Source organism: Gavia stellata, chromosome 17 (genome assembly GCF_030936135.1).
Source record: "Gavia stellata isolate bGavSte3 chromosome 17, bGavSte3.hap2, whole genome shotgun sequence".
Lineage (NCBI taxonomy): Eukaryota > Metazoa > Chordata > Aves > Gaviiformes > Gaviidae > Gavia > Gavia stellata.
The window spans coordinates 3,095,648-3,118,229 of record NC_082610.1 but is presented as its reverse complement, the minus strand read 5'-3'; the positions used below and the strand labels follow the sequence as shown (position 1 = coordinate 3,118,229).

Sequence of the window (22,582 nt, the reverse complement as noted above, 5' to 3'; positions counted from 1 at the left end):
ATTGATTTGTGTGTTTTAAGGGCTAAGCTGAGGATCAAATGGCCAAGAAATTCAACAAAAGTTTGTATTTATATGAAGAATATGTGGAAGTTTCTGTTTATTTATAAGCCTGTGCTAAACACCTATGAAACAGCGTACGAATTCGCCTGTCCTCTGCTTCTGCTGGGACCATGCCAAAGCTGTGACCTGCACAGCCCGGGGACCCCACCTACACACGGCTGTGATGATGCTGTTGCTGTGTAAGTCTTAAGTCGGACTGAGGTTTCGGGCTGTTTCTGGAAATACGGCCTCATGCTAGTAGGCAGCAGTCGTAAAAACTTTTGACGCCTGACTTACTGGCACTGTTGGGGAAAGTACGTTGGAAGCATTTGGGATGACAGGCTAGGTAGGAGCTGATCTATGAAAATATCTACAGGCCAGCAAGGCTTCTTGTAAATTGTCTGTAAATCAAGGTGGAAATAGTAGGCAAAATTAAACGGGATTCTTCGAGCAAGCTAGAATTTTTACTATTCAGCTGACATCTTTCTAGAGCTGCCTCCATTTTCTGTAGGCTGCAGTAATTCTTGCTCTGTTGTCTGTGAATTGGGTGTACTGTACTTGCTGTAAAAGACTTGGAGAGTTTGAGCTGCGTGTGTGCCCCTCCATTTCTGAGTCGGAGTTGTATTTGCGGAGAATTTTGCTATTTCTACAGAAAATGTGTGTATTCAGTTGAATTCAGTTCAGGTTTTCCGTGTACGTTTTATGATTCCTGGCAGCTTTTGGGATTCCTCTGCCTGTCTATTGCTCTTTGAGCAGTAAAGTGGAAAAAAGCCCTCAGATACTAAAATAAGTGAGAGATGTGGATTTGTATTTTGATTTTTTTAACAAGTCTAGTCAAACCACATTTTCCTCTGTCTGTGCTTTCCATCAGTCAAGCTGGGTTAAAATTCCAGCTAGAGTAATGACTCGCTGAATGCAATCCAACAACAAAGCAAGAAGGCATGTCCTTCTGTAGCCAGAAGTGCACTCAAAATGCCACGCAACACAGGAGCTGAGAAGAGAGCGAGGCCTGTGTCTTTGGATTTTAGGGTTGGTTTGGTTGGTTTTGCGCCTGTTTCCCTCTGACTGGAGCAGGTTCCTGGTCTTTCTCTGCCTGCATCCCCTGCAGATGGGGCTGTGAATGCTTGAAGGAGCCTGGTGCACTGCTAATTACAGCGCAGGCGTTTAATCACAGGCAAAGCCAGCGCAGCTGTCCGTGCCTCCTCCTTCCCTAGTCAGGGGGACCGGACTTTGCACAACCCAGTAACCACAAGCATTAGTGTCTCAGGCCCTCTGTTAAACCTACGAGGCCAACTTATGGCCTTTTTTCGGTGCTCCCTGGATCGCCGATCTGTCACGTTGCTGCAGGTTCATCTTTCCTCCTCTCCTGTGCCCAAGTGAGCTTGTTTGCCCGCAGTGGTGGAGTACTGCGGCTAATCAGAGGAAAACGGGAGAGCCGCGTATAGCTGAGCAGCTCTCTGCAGGTGGTGGGTAGATGTGACCTAGTTGTCAGTGGAATCATCCTGCTTGCTTGGAGACCTGTGAGCTGTTTTGACAGCTGGAGTGAGCTGACCTCTGCGAGGTATCTGGGAGGAAGTAAAACCAGTGAAGCCGAGGATCTTCCCTGCTGCTGTGAGCTGGCTGTACGTTTGGGAGGGGTCTTGCCTCCCGCAGCTGTGTCAGGGTGGAGGGAGCTGCCTGGGAAGCGCAGGTTGGTGTACTGGAGAAGGGCAAGGCGTAGAAAGGGCAGGAGGAAGTTATGTCTTTTCCATTTGGCCATTGTGATGCTGCCTTGGGAGTTTTTTTTTTTGCTTCCACAGCTGGATTTTTGTTTGACTACATCACTGCTCTTTCCCTCTGTAGTCTCCAAATCACGAGCCTGTCTCTTGGTAGGGGCCCGAAACTACCCGCCCCTCGTGGCATGCGTTTTCTAGCGACTGCTTTCTGTTAGCGGGCGTGTGAGGGCTGAGGAGGGAGCGAGGTGGGGAGGGAGACAGGAAGCCTTCTCCTGCCTGAGCGAAACGCAGAGACTGGAGGGCTGGGTGAGATCCTGTGCTCGGCATAGCACTCTGCCCCTCCCGTGGGTGCGCACGGGAAGCAGTGAGCTCCGACCGCCCTGCGTGTGAGGGTAGGGCTCTAGCCCAGCCGCTGGGAACCGGCCTGCTCGCTTTCTAGTCACTATCAGTAGGAAAATGGACAGCACTGAGATGACTCCAGTGCTGGGGCTGGGCCAGTCTGTTGCTGCCAGCAAGGCCCTTTCCCTGCTGTGCTGTGACTTTGAGGTTCAACAAGGCCAAGTGCCGGGTCCTGCACTTGGGTCACAACAACCCCAGGCAACGCTACAGGCTTGGGGACGAGTGGCTGGAAAGCTGTTGGTGGAAAAGGACCTGGGGGTGTTGGCCGACAGTCAGCTGAATATGAGCCAGCAGTGTGCCCAGGTGGCCAAGGAGGCCAACGGCATCCTGGCCTGTATCAGAAATGGTGTGGGCAGCAGGAGCAGGGAGGGGATCGTGCCCCTGTACTCGGCACTGGTGAGGCCGCACCTCGAATACTGTGTTCAGTTTTGGGCCCCTCACTCCACGAAGGACACTGAGGTGCTGGAGCGTGTCCAGAGAAGGGCGACAAAGCTGGTGAGGGGTCTGGAACACAAGTCTGATGAGAAGCGGCTGAGGGAGCTGGGGGTGTTCAGTCTGGAGAAGAGGAGGCTGAGGGGAGACCTCATCGCTCTCTACAACTGCCTGAAAGGGGGTTGTGGGGAGGTGGGTGTTGGTCTCTTCTCCCAAGTGACAAGTGACAGGACAAGAGGAGATGGCCTCAAGTTGCGCCAGGGGAGGTTCAGGCTGGATATTAGGAAAAATGTCTTTACGGAGAGAGTGGTGAAGCACTGGAAGAGGCTGCCCAGGGAGGGAGTGGAGTCACCATCACTGGAGGTGTTCAAGGAACGTGTGGACGTGGCACTGCGGGACATGGTTTAGTGGGCATGGTGGGGTTGGGGTGGTGGTTGGACTTGATGATCGCACAGGTCTTTTCCAACCTTAGTGATTCTGTGACTTTTCATCATAGGACAGAAGCCTTATTTCCTGCCCCTTCTTTTGCTTGGGCAAACAGCGCTGAGTGCAATATTCTGGGTTTTTTGCTGTGGATTAATGGATCCCTTAAACTCAAACCCGCCCTTCGGGGAGGCAGATCTCGCTTTCAAGCCCTCTTCTCCGCCACAGGCAGCGGCGACAGCAGCTTGCTGCCCCTGCTCCTCAGGGGAGTCCTCCCTCTCCTCTTTTTCCCTCCGTGCCTCCTTGGCCGTCCCCGTCAGGGCAGGCGCGGGAAGCAATGTCTCGTTGCTTGGGCAGCATTTGGCGAGGGCAAAGGGCCAGTTAGTAGCGGTGCTACATGAGCCAGCGCTTGCCTGCTGTGCGAGGGCTTAGTATAAAGCAAAAAGGTTTTATTTTAGGCTGAAAGTCATTGAGCGTGTTCAGGAAAGGTTTTAGGCTGAAAGTCATTGAGCGTGTTCAGGCAGTTGTGTGAGCTCTCTTTATTTCCTCTGCTCCCTGAAATGATAGAATTATGGCCGGCAAAGTTTTGTGCTTCCTCAAAGCTGGGCCAACTCTGCTACGTTACTTTTGAGGACTCCAAGGGCAGCACTGTATAAAATAGAGGCGGTATGCAACTAGTTTTGTAAGAAATTTCTATTTAATCTACTTTTTGGAGTAAAAGTGCTCCAAAGGGAATCTTAGGTGTTTGTATTCCATGATTCTTGAGAACAAGTCAGTGTTTGTACTGGTGGGTTTCCAAGCGTGCTGCTGTAATGGCACAACGCAAGAGAAAGCACCCTCATGCATCACTCCCAGCAGGCTTCTCTCGGATGATGTAAATCAAATGCTAAGAAACGCTGTGACGGTAATTTATTCTAGAACTGGATTTCAAGTTTTGCTACACCAGAGAGAGAGAGAGACTGCGCGGTTCCCCCTGTTGAGACGTGTGGTGGGAAATTCAAGGAGAGAAACAATTACGAGGGGATTCTCAGCAGCGAGTACAGGTTCTGGCTGTATTAATGGTTTCCTCTGAAATGTGCTTGGCGTCCTGAGAAAGTCTTTTGAGCTCCGCAGAGGCAGCACCAAATGCAGAGTTACAGCTCAGCCCTTATCCCCAAACTCCGTAGGGGTCTGCAAGATTTATGGGGTAAACTTGGGGTTGGGGAGATATTTTTGGGTCAAATTCTTGCTCTGACAGCACAATTAAACCTGTATACTTCTTACCCGATAGACAAGTACATGCTCTTGCTTCCTCCACGGCTCCACGCCTGACTTTGTGTGGCTGTCAGAGTGTTCTTAAACGCTCTGACGTGACTCCTGCTACTGCCTCAGCGAAGCAGCAGTGCACCAGCCAGAGCCATTTCAGCCTTTTGGGTTCCAAGGTGTCTCGGAAGGGAAGTGTTACCTGCTTTTTCCCATTTTCTTTGTTAGGTCTGGGAGGGAATCGGATGTTTACCTTCCGAGGACTGCTTGAATACCTCGGGGTTAATAGTTGCTTTAACCCTCGCTGTCTCTTCTGCTGCAGAGAAGAATCCTGGAATTAGGATTTTTCTTAGATACTACTGTCTGCTGCTTTTCGAGGGAAAGCAGTAAGCTTATTTCAGCTAGGGAAAATACAAGTTAAACTTACTACTTCAAAAAATGTTTGAGCCTAGGAGGGGGAAACGAATGCTTCTTTATCCCTTAAGCATAAAATGAGGTATGTATGTATACCAAAACAAACTTACGATGCTAAAACTGCAATGGCCTTTTCCACAGAAGTGTCTTTTTTTAAATATGGTTTTCCTTGTTGTTAGAAGAGCAGAATAAATAACAGCAGCCGTGTATTTTAAAATTAGTTGTTAATAAAATCCTGGTACATTTACATAAATGACAACATTAATGTACAATTAACAAAGCATTGTAATATTACAGCAACAAAAGCAGACCTACATATTTGTACAGATAGCTGGAGCAGCTACTTGAAAATACTTTCCAAGAGAAAGCTGTTTGTGGTATTTTTCAGGCAGACCAGTGATAATTTTGAAACACCTGTCTGGCTTTCGGGTAATAAATAGGGTTATTGAAGCTGGTGATCTTCGAAAGTGAACGTGTACCTAAAGCGCAGACTGGAGTGTGCTCGCACCAACTTGTCTGTCAGCTTACTGGGCCTGGACTAATCATTCTTATCCTTGCGTGCCGTTTGCCTCTGATGTAAATCCTTCAGGAATGAGGCAATGTCAGAGTTTGATGGATTTGTTGGGAGATGCTGGAGTTCGTTCTCCTTTCATCTACCTAAACCGCGTCTGTGTTGTGCTTTGGAGTTTGGGCGCAGCTGAGCCGCCTTCCTCCAGTGTGTTTAGTTACAATATTAACTGTTGAATTTCTAAGCAGCAGTAGTTCTCCACTGAAAACTTGGCTCCCTCTTCCCCTTCTCCCACCTATGACGAATGAAAGCATCTTAGCAAATGCTTTTGGTGGGTGCTAACAAGGATCAATGGGGATATCTATCTGAAGGTCTTCCCTTAAAGCTATTGGTAAGAGCAAGTTCTGTGTTTTTACACAACTAACTGCCTTCCTAAAGTTGGGATTATTTACAATAAAAAACCACACACAAAAACATTGCTTCAGACACAAAACGGTAGATTGAACTGTCTCCTTTTAGTTCTACGTCAGCTAGAAGGCGGCCTAAATGTGTCCTTTCGGACCAGAAACATCTGTCTGCTGCGAACAAAGGAAGAATGTGAATCTTGAGCATCTTGTTCAAGTGCTGCTGCCTAAATGTTCGACTGGAGCCTCCCTCTAGGAACCCGTCAGGTGTGCACTGTGCCCAGTCCCCTCTGAGGTAGCGTATCTGTGGAAACAGCATCGTTCCATGGATGAGGCTGTGGAAGCGGAGACTAGAGGTCAGAGCTTCTAATCCCAGCTAGCTCCAGAGAGGGAACAAACCATCAAGGTATGTGTTCCTCGGGGTCTTAGGGAGACTTTTATTGCTATTTATGCTATTGGACAGTTTTCCAGCATCGTTGTAGCTCCTACTTCACCTGAGTCTTTTAGACAGCATCTTTTATGGTGTCGGGTCTCACAGGTAATGTTCAGAAAGAGGTTTTTAAGTGATTGGGATTACCCAACCTTGATAGCGAAAGGGTAGGCAGTCTTTTTTTTCCCCTCTTCAAAATGGATCCAATTAACAACTAGCACAGTGAAACCGTATTAAAAAAATACAAAAAACCCAATTCTCCCCTCCCTGCCCCAGCTCGGTTCTTCATACTAGGTTTAAAGAGTGAGTAATTTCAGAGTTAGTATTAATTTCTACTCAGCTTTGAACATCTATAAAACATCTCTCTCAAGGTGCAAACAGTTTGGGGCAAAATTTATGTCAGAGCCTCTTGCCACGTATAGACACTGGTGTTTATCGCTGTAGTGAAGCAGTTGGTGTACACCAGCCTTTGCGTTCAGACAGATGACTCGTCGAATGGGCAGTGGTCCAGAGGATTCGAAAACTCCTTCTATGCAGCCTTTTTACAAGTAAAACATCTACGCTTATGAACTAGGTGGCCGTTATGGTGTGTAGACAGACACTTAGACTACGTATTAGGTGTTGGGTCTAGCTCAGTTGCCTCTCTTCTCTACAGCCCTGCATTGTGCTTGTTTCAATGGCAGCGTTGATCTTCTCTTGGGGTCAGGTTCTTCGCTTGCATCCTCGGTTCTTGTTTGCGCTGTGACAGTGTTTCTGTGACAGTAGTAGCACAGAGAAGCCAGCTCCCGCTCCCTCAGCGGGACGAGGCACAGCACCCTTGCCAGGGGGGTATCTGTTGTAGGGGACTTTCAGCAAGATGCAGAAGGCAAACAGGAAAGCCGCAGCTTTGCCCGACAACGCATCCCCGTGCAGTTTGAACCAGTGCTCCTGCTACCGCCTTCTTCCTGCTTCACACCCTGGAGGTGACGTAGACAGAGTGCAGGCGGCCGGCCAGGGCTGTCTGCAAGTCCCGCAGGGGGTCCAGGCCTTGCACTTTGCTGTTCCTGCTGTAGATCAGCTGTTTGAATGAGTCCTGTTCTAGAAGAGAGCTCATGTGCTTGAGGAAGAAGCCTTCGCAAAAAGAGGCTAGTTCAGGTGCGTTGTGAATCTGCAGGAGAGAGGAAGATCGATTAGCCTTTTCTGCGTGTCGCAGACCTGAAGGACACGCCTGAGCCTCTTCTCCTTTCTAATGCTTTTCCCTTTAACGTTTTCTAAGCCAGAAAAAGGAGGACGGTAATAACAGTGGGAAAGCACTGAAGGTAGGACCAGTGATGGCTGATAATTTCTTTTGGGGCTTTTTGCAGGCACAGGTGGGAGCAGGGAGGCATTCAAGCTTTTTTTAATTTCTTCCCCTGATGGCCTGCTGTTGGCAGAGCCACTGGCCTGCACTCCAGCCTCTTCCTCTTAAAGGGGCAGAGCAGCTGGCTGATGAAGCGGCCAAGATACCTGTTTCTCTGTGCAGGCGGGGAGTTGCTGCGCCGCCACATAAAACATCGCGCTGCCAGATGGTGTGCACAGCTCGTGGCAATAAGAATATGGTTCATAGGATGCGAGCCTAACTCCCAGAAAAAGGAGTTGAATGTAGGAAAATAGGGATGTTACACTTCTAAAACAAGTTAGGTGGATTTCTGGCTGTGATCTGGTTCCTTTTGCTTCAGAACCAGTGGGGGAAGCTCAGTAATAGAAAAACAATGAAACTCAAATTCAGTATTAAGAGGCACTGTGCACACCCCACACCCCCCCATTTCTGAGAACTTTGTGCAAATAGTAATTTAAGGAAAAGTACTGAAGGCCAGTGGGGAATGCCCCCTTCCCCCTCTCTGCCACTGCCTACTGTTAAATTTTAGGTCCTGAAAGAAACCAGCCTGAGTTCCATGGAAAAAAATGGCCCTGTGTGAGTCAGGAATGGAAAAGGATCAGTGTGACACTACACACAAAGTAAACATGCGCATCATTATCAGCCCTTTGTGTAGTCTTTCTGCTAAGGGATCTGACCCTGCAGACTTCCAGGAATGGCAGTATTTCTCCATGATTTAACTGGTAACATCGATTATTGGCTATAGAGGTGAATATCTATGTCACACAACAGAGTTTATGCTAGTTCTGGAGCTGTAAAGAATGTATTTTAGCAGTAGGAGTGCTAGGAAAGGGTTTTCTTCCTAGTTGCTCTACTATGATCAATTGCCCCTGCTGCTCTGAGGATTTGAATCTCTCAGGCTTTGCTGATGTTGCTGTGTCAGACTGCTAAGACACTCTCCCCTGCTCTGCAGGGATCTCGCAGCAATTTCATACATGATTGCTTTAGACAAGAAAACATACTAGGGCTGTGTAGGACTTTGCAGACTGCAACTCGAATACATCTCACTTGGGGTTGGGGTAGAGTTACCAGCATAGCGGGTGCCCACTCTGTGCCTGTTGTATTTAGTTACCAAAACGAGACTGCAGAAAGCACGTGTGCTGTTTCATTGTGATTCTTAAGTAAGGCAGTTTGGCATATACCTTTGCATATTTATAGATGTTAACGGAGTTCTCCATGCTGATCGTCTGGGCGCAGAGGATTTCACAGTGTCTCTGGAGGCCGTCCAGTTGAAACAGGCTGGCAGCCGACAACAGCTATCAGGACAAGAGAGAAACTATTTGAGATCATGAGCTTTGAAAGGCGTAGGAAGGCAAACAGAACTGATGATGTCCTCTCTGAATGATCTCCCGCTCCCTCTTTTAATAGCCGAGTCCTCATGAAGGAGCAAAAAGGCCACTCAATGCCTAGCTAAAGCGACAGACAGATTTCCCCTCTTAGTAAAGGCTTGCTCCTCCTGCAGGAAGTGCCTTTGTGCCTTCTGTCACCACGACATAGGAGCTCTAGACTGCTCAAAGCCCCCTTTCCTCTCCTCAAAAAAAAATATAAATAGTTGTATGTAGTCTTGAGCTCCAAGCTTTAATTTCACCGGACTACTTGTGACTGAGCAGCATTATTTATTGTAAAAGGGCCTATTTGTAATGGGGAAGTGCTCTTAGGCCAGTCTTTGCAGTAGCATCAGCTGCTCTGCAGAAGTTCAGCTTGGAATCGGTCCTTTCTCTACAGTCTCCAGCCCCTTGGTGTTTGGCCTGCTGTGGGCACCAGAGCTGCCGGGTCAGCTGCACCTTTTCTGTGCCCCACCAAAAGCACTGCACGCCTGCTTCCTTCTCCCGGGACGGGGAGGACGTGCGAAGGAGGCTCCCACCCAGCTCTGGGCACCAAAAACACAGTAGTGATTTCCCGCCCTGCCGCCACGGCTGCCTCCCCTCCCCACGCCCCCCCAGCATCTCACAGACATAATAAAACATAATTGGTAGTTCTTATTGCCAAGCAATGGCGGTTTGGAACTTTAAGCTCATTTCAAAGTGTTAAGTATACTCCTAGATTGGAAGCTTGCTGTTAGCTCCTGGATTTTGCCTTTCAAGCTCTGTTTATGCCCCAGTGCACTTGGCAAGAGTTAGAAGAAAACACTCTCACCTCTAAGATATCAGTGGTGGGAATTTCCATAGATTCAGTTCCTCCATAGTACAAATACTGCATCAGCATCTGAAACGGGAAGAAGGCCAGGCATGAAGCTGTTATCGCTGAAGTCACAAGAGGCTGTGAACGGCTGAGCTCCCTTCCTGAGCAGACGGGAATCGCGCGGTATGCTGGCTCTCGCCTCCGCTGTTGGCTTTTTTTCTAGTGTTGCAAATCTGCTGCTTTCTAATAGTCTTTTCTTCCTCGGGCTCTGAAAAGGGCCCTGTTGAGGATTTTCGGCCGAGGGTGACAGCGTGTCTCTGAGCAACACGAATGTCCTTGTTAAAACGGTTCCTCGGATCCGGTTTTGTAAAGCCTTGCAGGCTGGTCACACGCAGAGCTGCCAGCTAGCCGGAGCACAAACTGCCAGGCCATGAGCGTGTGTGTCGGGGGGACCTCCCAGCCCCTCACCTCCCCTGCTGTGCTTCTAATCAGCTTCCAGCCCCCCATCAGGGCCAGAGGAAAAGGCCTAATTGTTTGCAGGGAGAGCAAGAGGCAGCTTCTGCTCTTTGATCTACATGTGCGCACCCCCAGCTAAACCAGCGCTGTCTTATCAAGGGAATGACTAGATTTGGTGTGGGAAAGAGGAGTCAGGCCAGTGTCCTGGGTGCTGTGTAAGCAGGTGTGGCGATCGCGTGCTGTGCTTACCATTTCTAACAGTAGTGGTAGCAAAACTAAGCTTTTACTTTTAAAATTGCCTTATTTGTATAAGGGAATTACAGGGGAGCAAAGCTGCTTTCCAGCAGAACGTAGATCTCTGGTGGCTCAGCGTTCTCCCTGCACCATAAGTGAGATTGCTGTAGAATGCCATCATCTCCTTAACTCAGCTGATTTTATTTACCATCAAATAGTTTAATTCCGTGAAGTATTTCACTGTTTTAATTCTTTTTGATTTGTTGCTCTCTCCGGTGAAGCCAAAGTTTATCTTTAGAAACTTTTTGATGTAAAAATGTTGTTAAGGAGGCTTGTTTTAATATACTCAATTACATTTCTTTTTTCTGTCATGGTCTCAGCTGCAAAATTTGGATGTCATCTATCCAACACAAAACTCGTACAGCCCCTTTCAAGTAGAAAAAGATGTTCTTATGGTCAACTTCATTCCCTCTGCGTGAGATGACACTACTGCTGACCAACAGCTTTGCTTATTCAAAAAGGGAAAAGCCTCAACCCTGTAGTGAAACAGCTGTACAACCTATTCTGCACTTCAGATTTCCCTGTTCTGTACCTGTCTTCCAACTTTGAAATGCCGATATGGAAAGCTGGAATAACTGAACTATCACATTTCACTGACTTGTTTTTTTCCTTGGGTGTGTGGTAAGTAACGTACTTTCTCTCCATCATGAATGAACCTCCCCCTTAGGTACATTAAATATGGAAATGTCATAAAAGCAAAGTGCAGTTCTCTATTTTGAGCCTTTCTTGCAAGGGACACCATTGATTTCTGATCATCTGATTTGAATTACTACAAAGCCTGGCAGTCCACCTGCGGTAAATAAGTTTACTTTTTGCTTAGCACAGCATAAAAATGGTGCCTTAAAAAGTATGAAAATGTTGTCTTAAAAATACAAAACTGCTTTCAGAAGACGACTGGTTTCTCCTGCTTTATGGAGAAGTCGGCTGCCTAGTAAGAAAATAAGAATATGGGCTGGAGGTTTCAGTTTTAAGCTGAAAAGTTTTGACAGAGGCCAGAATACTCCTGAAATACAGGCGAGCTGAAATGAACTCCATCTCTACTTGTAGATTACCTGTGGTATTAAGCCTTGGCCCTCTTATCTTCCAAGTATGTGAGAATATGAGAAGAGTAAAAAGGTAGAGTAAGTTACATACCTTGAAAATATTGTATTTCATATCACTGATTTCAACAGTCTTGCTGCCATGGCTGTCGTGTTCTGTTTTATTGGTCATTAGCGTCTTAAACCTGCAAACGGTTTCAATAGATTTCTGTATTAGTGCTTCGCATACTCACTACCTATTGACAAACAGCCTAAGCAAGGGGAAAATGAAGATCCTTCCTTGTTCTTGTTTGCAAGTTGAAAATTGAAACATTTCTTTCTTAATGCAATTAGTTTAGAACTTCAGGGACAGCTTAACCTGTACATTGCTTGGGTCTGATCCAATCCCACCCTGTAACAGTTGCAAACACTAGTACTATGCTAATAACAGAGAAAGAAATGAGTAACTGCAAGTGTACCAGGTCAGGGGTGAGATTTCCAGGAAATCTGGAGCAAGTGTAGCTCTAGTAGCAAACTGAGAGGAGGAAGGAGAAGGCAGTGAATGGCTGGGTATGTACGCGCCAACTACTGCACAGGTTTTCAGGGATAATTACTGGTTGGTTTTTGCCAATACAGCTCTGGGAATCTCTAACACATACTAGGAGTGGCTAGAAAAACTTGACTCTCCTACTATTCTTAACAGTAGCAAAGAAGATGTAGCTTGGTCTTGCACACCTGAATTACGGTCTGTAGTCATATTCTTAGCAGCTGCCATACTGCAGTGGGTGATTGAGAGCTATTCACACAAATGAGATACTAAAAAGAGACTAAACATTTCTTTAACAATCTGTACTCAGCTGTGGCAAGTGACTCACCTGTTAGATGCAGTAACCAGCAGGACTTTGTGTGCATAAAATAGCTTTCCTTCTACTAAGAAAGTTACATCAGACATTTCTTTATTGTTTAGAAAGTGAGGATCTGTTAGAGAAAGAAAGAAAAAAAAAAAGAGGGTGAGTTTTTTTGAAACTGTGGATGCTTTTAAAAAAAATAAAAAAAAAAAAATCACAAGAACTTCACTGTTTAGGTGAGTATCTTACCTAGCCGAGCTGGCAGCGTCTTTCGGATTTCAGGAATGCTGGGTATCGGGCTGCTGCCATAGCAGTGGGTGAAGATTGATGCAAGCTGCTGATTGATAGAATCATTCTGCAAGGAGGATGGAATGGGTATCATCAGTCGGCAGTGTATATTGAGCAGGTTTCAAACATGCTGTAACAGTTCCCTTGGGGCTTATAGCAACTGCACCCTACAAGAATAACCTCCAAACAGGGGGACAAGCGCGTGATCTGAACTGGTATGCTCTGACTGAACGCTCTTAGCAACAGCTTACGGGCCGCCCTCTGCCAAGGGAAAAAAGAGTCCATCAGCAAAACCTCATCCTTCCACTTCTCTGTAACAGGTAAGCCCACAGGCGTGTTCTGAGCAAGATTTGATTAATGCTATCAGTTCATTGTCAGATACCCAAGTTCCAGCTCCTAGTTTGCAATTGTTTTTAGTTAGCCAGTTATATCTCTTGCTTTTAATTTAAAGGACAGTTACAGTGTATGTTGTAGTGACCGATTATGGAGGTATCAAGAGCCGTACATGCTCCTCAGCTTCCCTTATCTGCGCATTTCAAATTTCTCTCTTCTAGTCAGAATGCAGGCACCCCCCTCCTAACATGAAGGGCAACAGCCTCTTGGAAGAGAACATGGTAGAGACTAGGTGAACTGATCTGCAAAATGGGACAGCTAAAGCATGTACCATGGATCAAATCTGTTCTAGACGTGCCTTGAAAAGCTAGGAAAACAGTCACAGGCAACCTTTAAATAAAAGAAAAAAGTCGAAGGAGAATGTCGCTGAACAAGCAGCATTGTTCAGAAAACTCCTAGAAGATACTATTGAGAGAACCTGAATTGCCCAGTACTGGACTGATAAATCTTCCTCTTACATCCACATGGTTTCAAAAGCCAGTTGCATAACGGGACTTGAATGGAATAGCTTTTGCTTCTGTTGAAACGAACGCCTTTACTGTAAGGACTGCTTTTGGGGGCTGTGTATGAATTCAGATACACGCTATCAGGGCCATTTTCATACCATAACTCATTCGGGACTTTGTGTAGGCATTCACTTGTTCTTGTTGTGCACTACCTTGTACAATAGCAAAAAACTAAACAAACACTTCATTTTGATACTCTTACAAAACTAATAATTACTTTGCTGGTTTTGAGGATATCAAACATGAGCTGCAACCCTTCATTAACCAGTTCTTCATTATAGTCCTCTTCCTTAATGGTGACAAATTCCCGTAAGAGGGTCTGTACGACTGAGTACCGAGACTGGTAGAAGGTTGTCCGTAGTGACTCGATCCACACATGGAGCTTCCATGGGACTCCTGTAGCCACAGCAAAAAGGACAGTCAAAGATGACGCTTTGCTGAAGTACCTGTGAGTAGACAGTTCTGCTGCTGCTGGTAACACTTAGCGGCACTGAAGTACATCTTTACATACATCCTAACAGCAGATACATTTGTGTCTTGATATTAAAGGTGACTGAACTGGGTCATTGACAGCTTAAGTGACTTATCTACAACAGCAAAGGATTGGTACCAGGACCGTATGTTGGAACTTTCTGCTAATTGTTAAAGACCAGGGACTTGCTATTGTCTATTTAGCTTCATGATTAGTCAGAACTACAAAACACATTTGAACTGAACCTGTAAGAATACCTAACCCTATGCAAACATGGTGTGAGGTCTTTTCTCCTAGTTACCTGTAACAGTCTAGACACATAAGCTTCAAAGCTTCTCTTTCCTGCCTTTAGATCAAATATGATGTTTCACCTTAAACCATTTAATCTCTGATGTTATCTTTGGTTTTGAGACCAGCCTCTTTAACACTGAACTTAAGGTGTCAGAGTATCTGACAAAGAGACATGCCCCTTGCTTTGGATACTTGGGAACAGAGGATCCAGCCAAAACTAAGGGACATCCTCGATCAGTGGGAATTTGAAAAAAAGGGTGAGGAGCCTTAAACACTTTTTTTTATTAAATTAGGCAGCTAGTTCCCACAAGCTTGGGATAGCTTTGTAGCTGTGGGGTTACAGATTCTTCTCCAAGTGAAAGGGGCAGAGGAAAAAGCTTTTCACACCTTAAATGTGCACAACGCTTAAAATAAAGGAAACACCTTACCAAGTGCCCTGAGCTCCATGGTGATGTCTACGTAGCCGTGCTCAGCACTGTAATACATGGCCTCCTGCAGAGCCTTCATTCTTGTTTTACACAGCCTGACTTGCCCCTCGCTGGAGCTGCCCTGGCTGGAGGTGTCACTCTCCACTCCCTCAGCTAAAATCTCCTCCAGTGAGAGGACATCTCCCTTCAGTTGCTGGGGCTGGGTCAGGAGCTTGCGCAGAACATTCCTGGGGAGGAAGAAGAGATATCACTTATTAATAAATGAAATATCAACAACTCAGACCTGACTATGGTGATTTGGGTTCAGGGGTCTGGCTCAGTAAATAATAATTTCCTTCCCAAAAATAGACAGCTGGCAGATATGGAGCAGCATTTAAAACGCTCGTCCTTCCCTATCCCACGTGCTAGAAATTGATGCCCTTGTAGCGTGGGCAAAAGAATGGAATATGTTCTGGTACCTTAGTGGTGCCAAGGCATATTTCAGAGTGTTAAGGCAAACTGGTTTTCATTGGAGTCTATGCTTCACCATAGAAGCACGCTTCCTTCTGCCAGACCTGAGTGTGGTAACATCTTAAGCTCTGAAGTAAGATTTACCAGAGAGTGTCTGTTAGAACCCTTGCTGTTTTCCCAAATGACCATCTTCAAGCACTGTTACGTTGTTTTAGTCAGACCCGCTTCCTGTATCAGCAAATAGAAACCATAAAAAAACGATAGTTCCGCATCACTAAATCCAGGGACAATTTTGGGGGGTTTGGAATTTCGCACAGCCGTTGCAAGAAAGAGGCTTTCTTGTTTGTGTCCAGCCACTTTAGAAAGCTTGCATCACTGGTGTCCCTACAGCCAGCTGGAGCCATCTGCGGCAGACGCTCCCCATCCCAGCAAGTCCCCCCCAGCACTCGGCTGCGACGCTGAATTGCCACTAGCCGGTGCTCTCTTTGCACCCACACCACTCCGCATGACTAAAAACTGTTAATTTTGTGCTTTAGCATCACCCTGCCCTATCCTGTTGGAGAATAAGCCTTGAATTTCAGTTTGCGTGGTTAGATGTTGCAGAAGACTTTAGGAGGGGAACAGAATCAGGAACAGAACAGTGTTTGTGTAGTTTTACACTGTAAATAACTGCGTTAGGCCGTTCCAGCTTTGCAGAGCTTGGGCCTCATTTGAGCTTGGGATATTTTCCCTGGTGTATCCAGATGTGCGATGTACCTGGAGGTGCGGTTCTGGCACCACTGCAAAGCACGGCTGTGTTCAAGCAAGGTAGCTACTATTTAATGTGCTACTGGAAGGGCCAGTGGTACTGCTGTAAGACCCTGTGGATATCTCTCAGCCCGTCTACATGGGCGGTTTCAAGGCTGTTTTAATTGGCTTGTTACACTAACATTTTTTTCCGGCAACAGAAGGATTTCTGGATGAGTAAGTAATGTCTGATTTCTAAATAACTACCCTGAAAACAGGGTTGGAAAGCCCAGGCTGGCTTTTCAGCATTTTAATGAGCGATCTCTTGGTCGGCCATCCAAAAACCAGAGATGCAGTCAAGCAAATTCTACCGCAGATTATTTTTGCCACCTTAATGTGATTAAGATTCTGTCTCGGAACATGAACCCCTATTTACGTTCCACCTATGGGTAGATTACGAGTCTGTTCACCTCTGGCCTAGAACCAGCTCCTACTTACTCTTAGTGCTGCAGAGCTAGACTAGCAAGTGAGAGAATAAACAAAAAGCAAACACAGATCTTTGTTGCGTTTTGCGCTTTTGACTAAAATATAATCCCTTTCTTTTATCAAAGTTGTAGTTGCTGAATAATGAAAGTCTTGCATAGTTTTTTCTCAAAGCGATGTAAGAGAGAGCAACTACCACTTTAAAGAGCCTTTCAGTTCTCCAAAATGCTCAAAAGGCGCTACCTACATCAGAATAGTCTGAGAAACTGAACAATGGTGGCTATCAGGAGATAACACTATCTTCTGAACTGCACGCGCAAGGATTTGGGTATAAGACATGTAATAAAAAGTCACATAGGAATACCTACAATGATAGCCTCGGGCAAAAAAACGCTGTTCTGAACGTAAACGGAGCTTTACCTGTGCCCATGTGCAGCTGAGTGACTGAAGCAATTCATATCTTCATGAAGCGATGAAGACATACCATTGACTTCCAACATACTCAGGAGTGGATCAGCACCCCGACTGAGCAGTAAGCTGACCAATTCGTAGTTCCCTAGGAAAAAATTGACAGAAATGTAATGATGATTCCCCATCTATTACCTCTTTCAAAGCATGTAACATAGGACTGGTAACGGACACTGTACCAGCAACTTTTATGCTACCAACTAGGGCTTCCAGAGCGTCCTGCAAGCACGCATTAGGCTTCGTAACATCTCGGAGAGAGAAACTGAGTCACAAAGCACTTAAATTACCTAATAACACACAACTAGCTAGAGGCAGAATGAAAAGAGAATTAAACTGGTCTGGCGCTTTCAATACACATACAGGGATATATGCAACCAGTTTAACCAGGCTCAGGGTCTCGGCTCTTCAGTTGGTGGGGAGCTGCTCTATGCTGCGCTTGCTGACCACAGCTTCCTAAAACCACCCTGCAGACAAGTATATCGGTGCAGTCCACGTTCAGCCAGGCTTCCCTTCCACCATTTTCATTAGATGTAGGAGCGAGTGGTGGCAAGAGACCCAGCAGAATGAGTATCTGTCATTGGGAGGGGAGGAGGCCATTTTTTTATCCCTTCGATAAAGCTTGGCGCAGAGCAAGCCAGAGACTCGTCTTTGTAAACGCACAAAAATGAAGCAGAAAGAAAAGAAGGAAAAAAAGTGAAAACAGTTAGAAGTAAGAAGTGTTGAAAAACAACAGGTACTTTTAGGCTAGCACAGACTTGTTCACAGAATGCTAAACTCTTCTCCTGATAGGTAGACAAAATGCAGAATTTTACTTGTATTTAATAAATTAATAGAACAATTTTCTTTATATAGCAGTTATTTTTCCCCAGGCTGAATTTAAACTTGTTAATTTTTGCATCTGGAAGTTATTTAGATCCAAGACATGCCTAGACTAGACAGTAGCTGGTTTATGTTTCTTGACAGTGCCCTGTGCAAAGGAGTTGTTTCAGTCAGCTTTACTACGGAAGCTGCTGGCAGGAGGTGAGTGTTGGGACTGGTTGCAAAAGCAGACACTCATTTAGTGCCCATCAAGCTCTTGTCGCATGACGACAGCTGTTAGTGGCTGCCAACCCAGATGGGGTTCCTACTCGTGTTTTAGAAATGAAGAAAATGCTGACTTTTTAGTAGCCAGCTCCCTGTGCTACTCATTTGATATCTTTACTGTACCCACAGTACCTTAGAACGCAGCGCAAACTGACTCCTAACACGTTTTACAGACACCGGACCCACACGTCAGTTGGTTGTGGTTATTCTGTGGCAGCAAGAGACGGAGTGTGCCGAGGCTGCGCTGAGCTTACCTGCTGCTGAAGCCAGCTGAAGAGGAGTCTCAGCATAGTTGTCTTCTCCACTGTTAACGGCAGAGCCCTCAACGTGGGCACCAGCATCCAAGAGCAGCTGCAAGAGACACATGAAAGACAAGGATTTGAGAAAAGAGCAGTTCAGAAGGACAAAACAGAAGAGGCTGTGTGTTAGAAAGGAAAACCAGTAGGTTCATAGCGAAGAGTGCATGCACACAAAGGGACCATCTCAAAGGCTAAAGCAAAATAGCTATTACAAGGCCAATTTCTCTTGCGTTTCCTCACTCAGCCTAGGGCTAAAGTCTCCACATGAATGTCAATTTACGATTTTCTTATTTTCTTTTGCTTTACTGTGCTTTCAAGAGTGAGTTTATGCTGGAAAGGTGCTCAGCTGGCAGCTTGGAGAACATCACCTCCTTTTTTTTTTTTTTTAATCTCCTTTATGAACATGGTTTTGCAATGGTAATTTCCCAGCCCCAAAAGAGCTCTGCAATCAGAGCTTCTCTTCAGTGCAGGAAGTCCATCTTATTTAGTTTCACGCTGTGCTCAGGAAACAGGGTTCCTTCAGGGAATTAGCCCTGGAGGCCAAACATACCTCTTGGTCTCTCCGGCCCCGGGAGCCTGCGCAAGGAGGCCCTGGCAGCTGCAGCCATTTCCCACCCACAGAACCTGCTTTCACTGAACGCGCCGAGCTGCTCGCAAGGGAAATTACCCCCCTCCTAGATGAAGGGGAGAAGGTTACAAGATGATGGGGACTTTTCCTGGCCAGGTTGGGCTGGCAGACAGCATCGGGGCACCCAGAGCACCACTCACAGCTGCAGACTGGTGGGTGCTGCCCCTCTCGCGTGTGCATCACCGGCGCTCGGCTGCTGCCTGTAGCGGGGGTTACTCCTGGGGCGCAGGAGTCCAGCTCGCTGGATGGCATAACATTGTCTCAATTTAATGGTTTCGGCCATCCCCAATTGGTGACGACCTTAGCCTTGACACAAACAGCATATACATTCACATATTTATTATAAAATTTTTTTGCAGAGCACGATTGCTGGTTCCTTGGCTGTTTTGTTTCTCTCTTGAGATGCCAGCTATTCCATGCATGTATCGCTTGGTAGACCTTAACTGGAAAGGCGATTTTATACACCAATTTCAGCAAAAGCTGACGTCTGTCCTTTTAATAATTTTTTTTTTTCATTTGGCAACAATTATGTCATCTTTTGAAGTTTTAACCAAAATATAAGAAACAAACATTGTGGGTAATGCAGTCCAACAGGAGCTTTGATATGCTTGGCTGCATCTCCTGGGAGAATCACGCTCTTATCTCGCATGTAAATTAAGGCTGTCCAACCTCTGTAATACCAAAGGCTGCCCTGGCAATTTGCCAGGTGGAATCTAATCTTTGTAATTATTTACAAATGTACACAAACAAAAAATGAGTGTGTGCAGCCTCCATTTGCTTACATCTTTTTTTCCCTTTGAGCAGAAGGTAAATTAAATTCACCAGCAATTGATTATGTGCTGTGATCAATTTTGAATTCCTCTTGAAGTTCAGGTAGGACTTCCAGGACTCCACCCCATTCCGCTGCTCCCTGCGTTAATTCCACAGAAAAGGGAGCGGGGAGGATGCGAGAGACTCAACTCCCACAACGGCTTAAGTCTTGTTCGTGCAATTCTCAAGGATTATAAAGGAAGTTACAGATGATTTGCTGCCATCAGAGCAGAAATCAGCATACACTTCATTTTTACACATGTATAAACCAATTAACATCTAATGTCAGAAAGCATCCTGATCAGGCAGTCTGCCTGTAAGCACTAGTTTATCTAATACCAAAGAAAGGATTGTGCAGCATTGTTCTGGAAGTGATAAGCCCTGGACCAGTACTGAAACCAAAGAAAAGTAAGAAAACATACTGTGTTATCAAGGCCTTAGCTAGGAATTACATCATCGATTCACAGTTCCCCAAGAAAAGCATCGGTTGCATTCTCCTCATTTTCAAAAGATGCAATTTTTCACTAGTTTTTAGAAGGCTCCCACCAAACTGCACACGGAGCCCGTGACAGACCCGTGCTCAGGAAGCCCGACAGCGAGGCTGCTGCACTTCAGTCCCTCTGCGTCTCCCGTGAAGATTCCTGACCGGGGGATTTCCTCTGCTTACCTGAACAACAGAGATGTGCCCGTGTAACACAGCAAAGGTAAGAGCAGTCCAGTGCCGGCTGTCGGGATGGACTGAAGGGTATCGCGGAGAGGTACTGGGAACCTGGGAAAAAGGAAGCAGGTAGTTATTAACCACCGCAGACTCTGTCTGCCATAACCTTCAGACTTGTATATGACTGCCTTTTTTCTTTGTAAGTGACAACCCCGGGGAACGGTAACTTAGGCCATTTAGAGACCACCGCCAGCGCTAGTCACTCTGTCCAGTCCCCTGGGCCTTTTTAATGGGCTTATTGGTTTCTCCTAGTGGCAGCTCTTTCAGGAGGGAGGCCCCTTTACCCCCACCATGCCTATTAGACTTGCCAATGCCGATCATAATTGGAGCCACTGAGTGCTCCAAGAGGTTTTGAAGGTTTTCTTCCCCCTCCCAAATCCCTGAAGCAATAATTTCTGAAAGAAGTGGCTTGCTCAGAAGCTTCCAGAAATGAAGCCTTGAGTTGCTAGGAGAGATTTCATAACTGCTCTTGTTAGTTTACAGATGAATAATTATGGGGAGAGGGTCCTCCATTACTCACTGGTATATCTAAATTTGCTCCAGCATCTATAAGCATTTGGACCATGGCTTCATCTCCAGCAGCACAGGCGTACATCAGGGGGGTCATACCCTTCAGGAAGAAAAAAAAAAAAGTTATTTTTCTATACCTATCAACAGTGAAACTGTCACGGACACAGCGAGTTTCAATCTTAACGTACAGAAGAGTGTGGGTGTGCGTGTGCAGGGTCAGCATATGTATATTTTCGAAACATTTTGGTTTCTACGCAGAGTGGGCACCATGCGCTAGTATTGGAAAGTGATGTAGATGAAACATCAGGGGACAAGACTGCAAGAATACAAAAGGCTGAAAATCCCAGCCGTGTATTGTCCACAATTCTTGAGCTTTCTCAAGGCTGCCAAAAAAGAAATACCGTTGCTTGGATCATTTGTAGCCAGATGAACCGAAAGCAGAAAACAACACAAACAAGATGGATTTATTTGGCAACTTATCCCCATTGCTAAAATCCTATTTGCCACAATATTTCAGCATTTCAATTCCATAAACCTCTCTCTCTCTACTTAACCAGCAAACCATGACGGCTCAGAGATGAATTATGAGAGAAATGAGCCTTACTTACGGAGTTCATTCCAGAAGTAGCCAAGGACAGAAAGCAAATGGCCTAGTAAAATCCATTCTTGCTCACATCCTACAGCTTTTCCCCCCCTCCTTAATTATTGTGAGCGTTTGAATTTTTCACAGGCAGCATCTCTGCTGCTCATTGTGTAATAACAGAGCTTCATCTCTGGAGAGGGGCACGTATCGTAAAATAGAATTACATCTCACACTGAGGAGTTCTGATCTTGTATCTGCAAAGGCGTCTCTTCAGAGCAGCCACAATTCCAAGCTTCCTGCATGTGAGGCAGTTACATTTGCCAGGATGTTTCGGGGGCGGGAGGGATGGGTGGGTTTGGCTTTTGAGGATCCACCCTGATAACAGACAAGTACAATTAACTGAGAATTCAAAACTCGGGGCTGCAGGCACAAGCCCATACTTACTGCCCCAGTCAGGGTTCTAAAACTACCAGGTTTGTATAGACTTCCCTTACCTTTCTTTTTTTCTTTTTCTCCTTATTTTTAGTATCGGTTTTGCATTCCTCAGTATGCAAAGGGAAGAAGAGATTGTTTTCCTAAACACCTCAAACCCTGTGAAACCAGAGTGCTGCTTGGTCCCCACTAGAAGTGACTATGGGGTTCTGCTCCAAACTCAGGTTTCTGAAGATACGTTCTGAGTTCTCTCCCTCTCTCTAAAAATATCTCCACACACACACATGTAGAAGTGGGTCTGAACACACACCTCAACGCTGGACATGCTCACATCCTGGGAGCAGTCAAAACCTGAACCTGGATCTAAAGCTTCTACATTAAATTAGTCCAACAGTTCTGGCTATTGTAGGATTTGCACCAAAACTTTTGCTGTGCTTGCCAGGTGAGAGATGGTCACACCCGTTTGCGATGCCTCCGAGGTGCCTGCCTACTGTGCGGTGTGTTAAGAAGACTCACGATGACCAAAAGAAATCAAGATACATGAACTGAGCTTTACCAGGTGCCAGTGTTAAATGTTCTATCCTACGACAGGACATAGAGACCCGCTTTCCGTTGCCGTGCCCAAGTCAGTTTTCCCAATTGGCGTATGCTGGCTTTGGCTTATTCCTTCACGGGAGGGGCAAAAGCCGCTAGCTGCAAAGTTCAGCTATGGCAGAATCACTGCTAGAGTTTGGGTTTAACTCTCTCTGTGACTGGCAGCACAATGGAGGACACTTGCTTAGCTGCAGAGACGAGTTGCTCCAGAATCACTGAAGGGGAGAATTTCAGAGCCACAGTGTCTCCAGAGGGAGCCTGTCTTGCCCTCCTTGGTCAG

At 46.0% G+C, this 22,582-nt stretch overlaps 1 protein-coding gene across 1 annotated transcript in view; it reads right to left on the bottom strand.

Annotated features, from left to right (window-relative positions):
• Positions 1-6,924: 6,924 nt before the first annotated feature.
• Positions 6,925-22,582, bottom strand: part of ABTB2 (ankyrin repeat and BTB domain containing 2) — a 133,292-nt gene continuing 117,634 nt past the window's right edge. Inside the window, exons 6-17 of the mRNA XM_059826045.1 lie at positions 20,704-20,793; positions 20,133-20,234; positions 17,983-18,079; positions 16,598-16,733; positions 14,519-14,745; positions 13,545-13,723; positions 12,390-12,495; positions 12,168-12,270; positions 11,408-11,498; positions 9,539-9,607; positions 8,545-8,658; positions 6,925-7,153 (exon numbers count right to left, since the gene is read on the bottom strand). Coding sequence (XP_059682028.1) covers positions 6,956-7,153; positions 8,545-8,658; positions 9,539-9,607; positions 11,408-11,498; positions 12,168-12,270; positions 12,390-12,495; positions 13,545-13,723; positions 14,519-14,745; positions 16,598-16,733; positions 17,983-18,079; positions 20,133-20,234; positions 20,704-20,793 — 1,512 coding nt within the window. The 3' untranslated portion in view covers positions 6,925-6,955. The remainder of the gene's footprint in view (positions 7,154-8,544; positions 8,659-9,538; positions 9,608-11,407; positions 11,499-12,167; positions 12,271-12,389; positions 12,496-13,544; positions 13,724-14,518; positions 14,746-16,597; positions 16,734-17,982; positions 18,080-20,132; positions 20,235-20,703; positions 20,794-22,582) is intronic.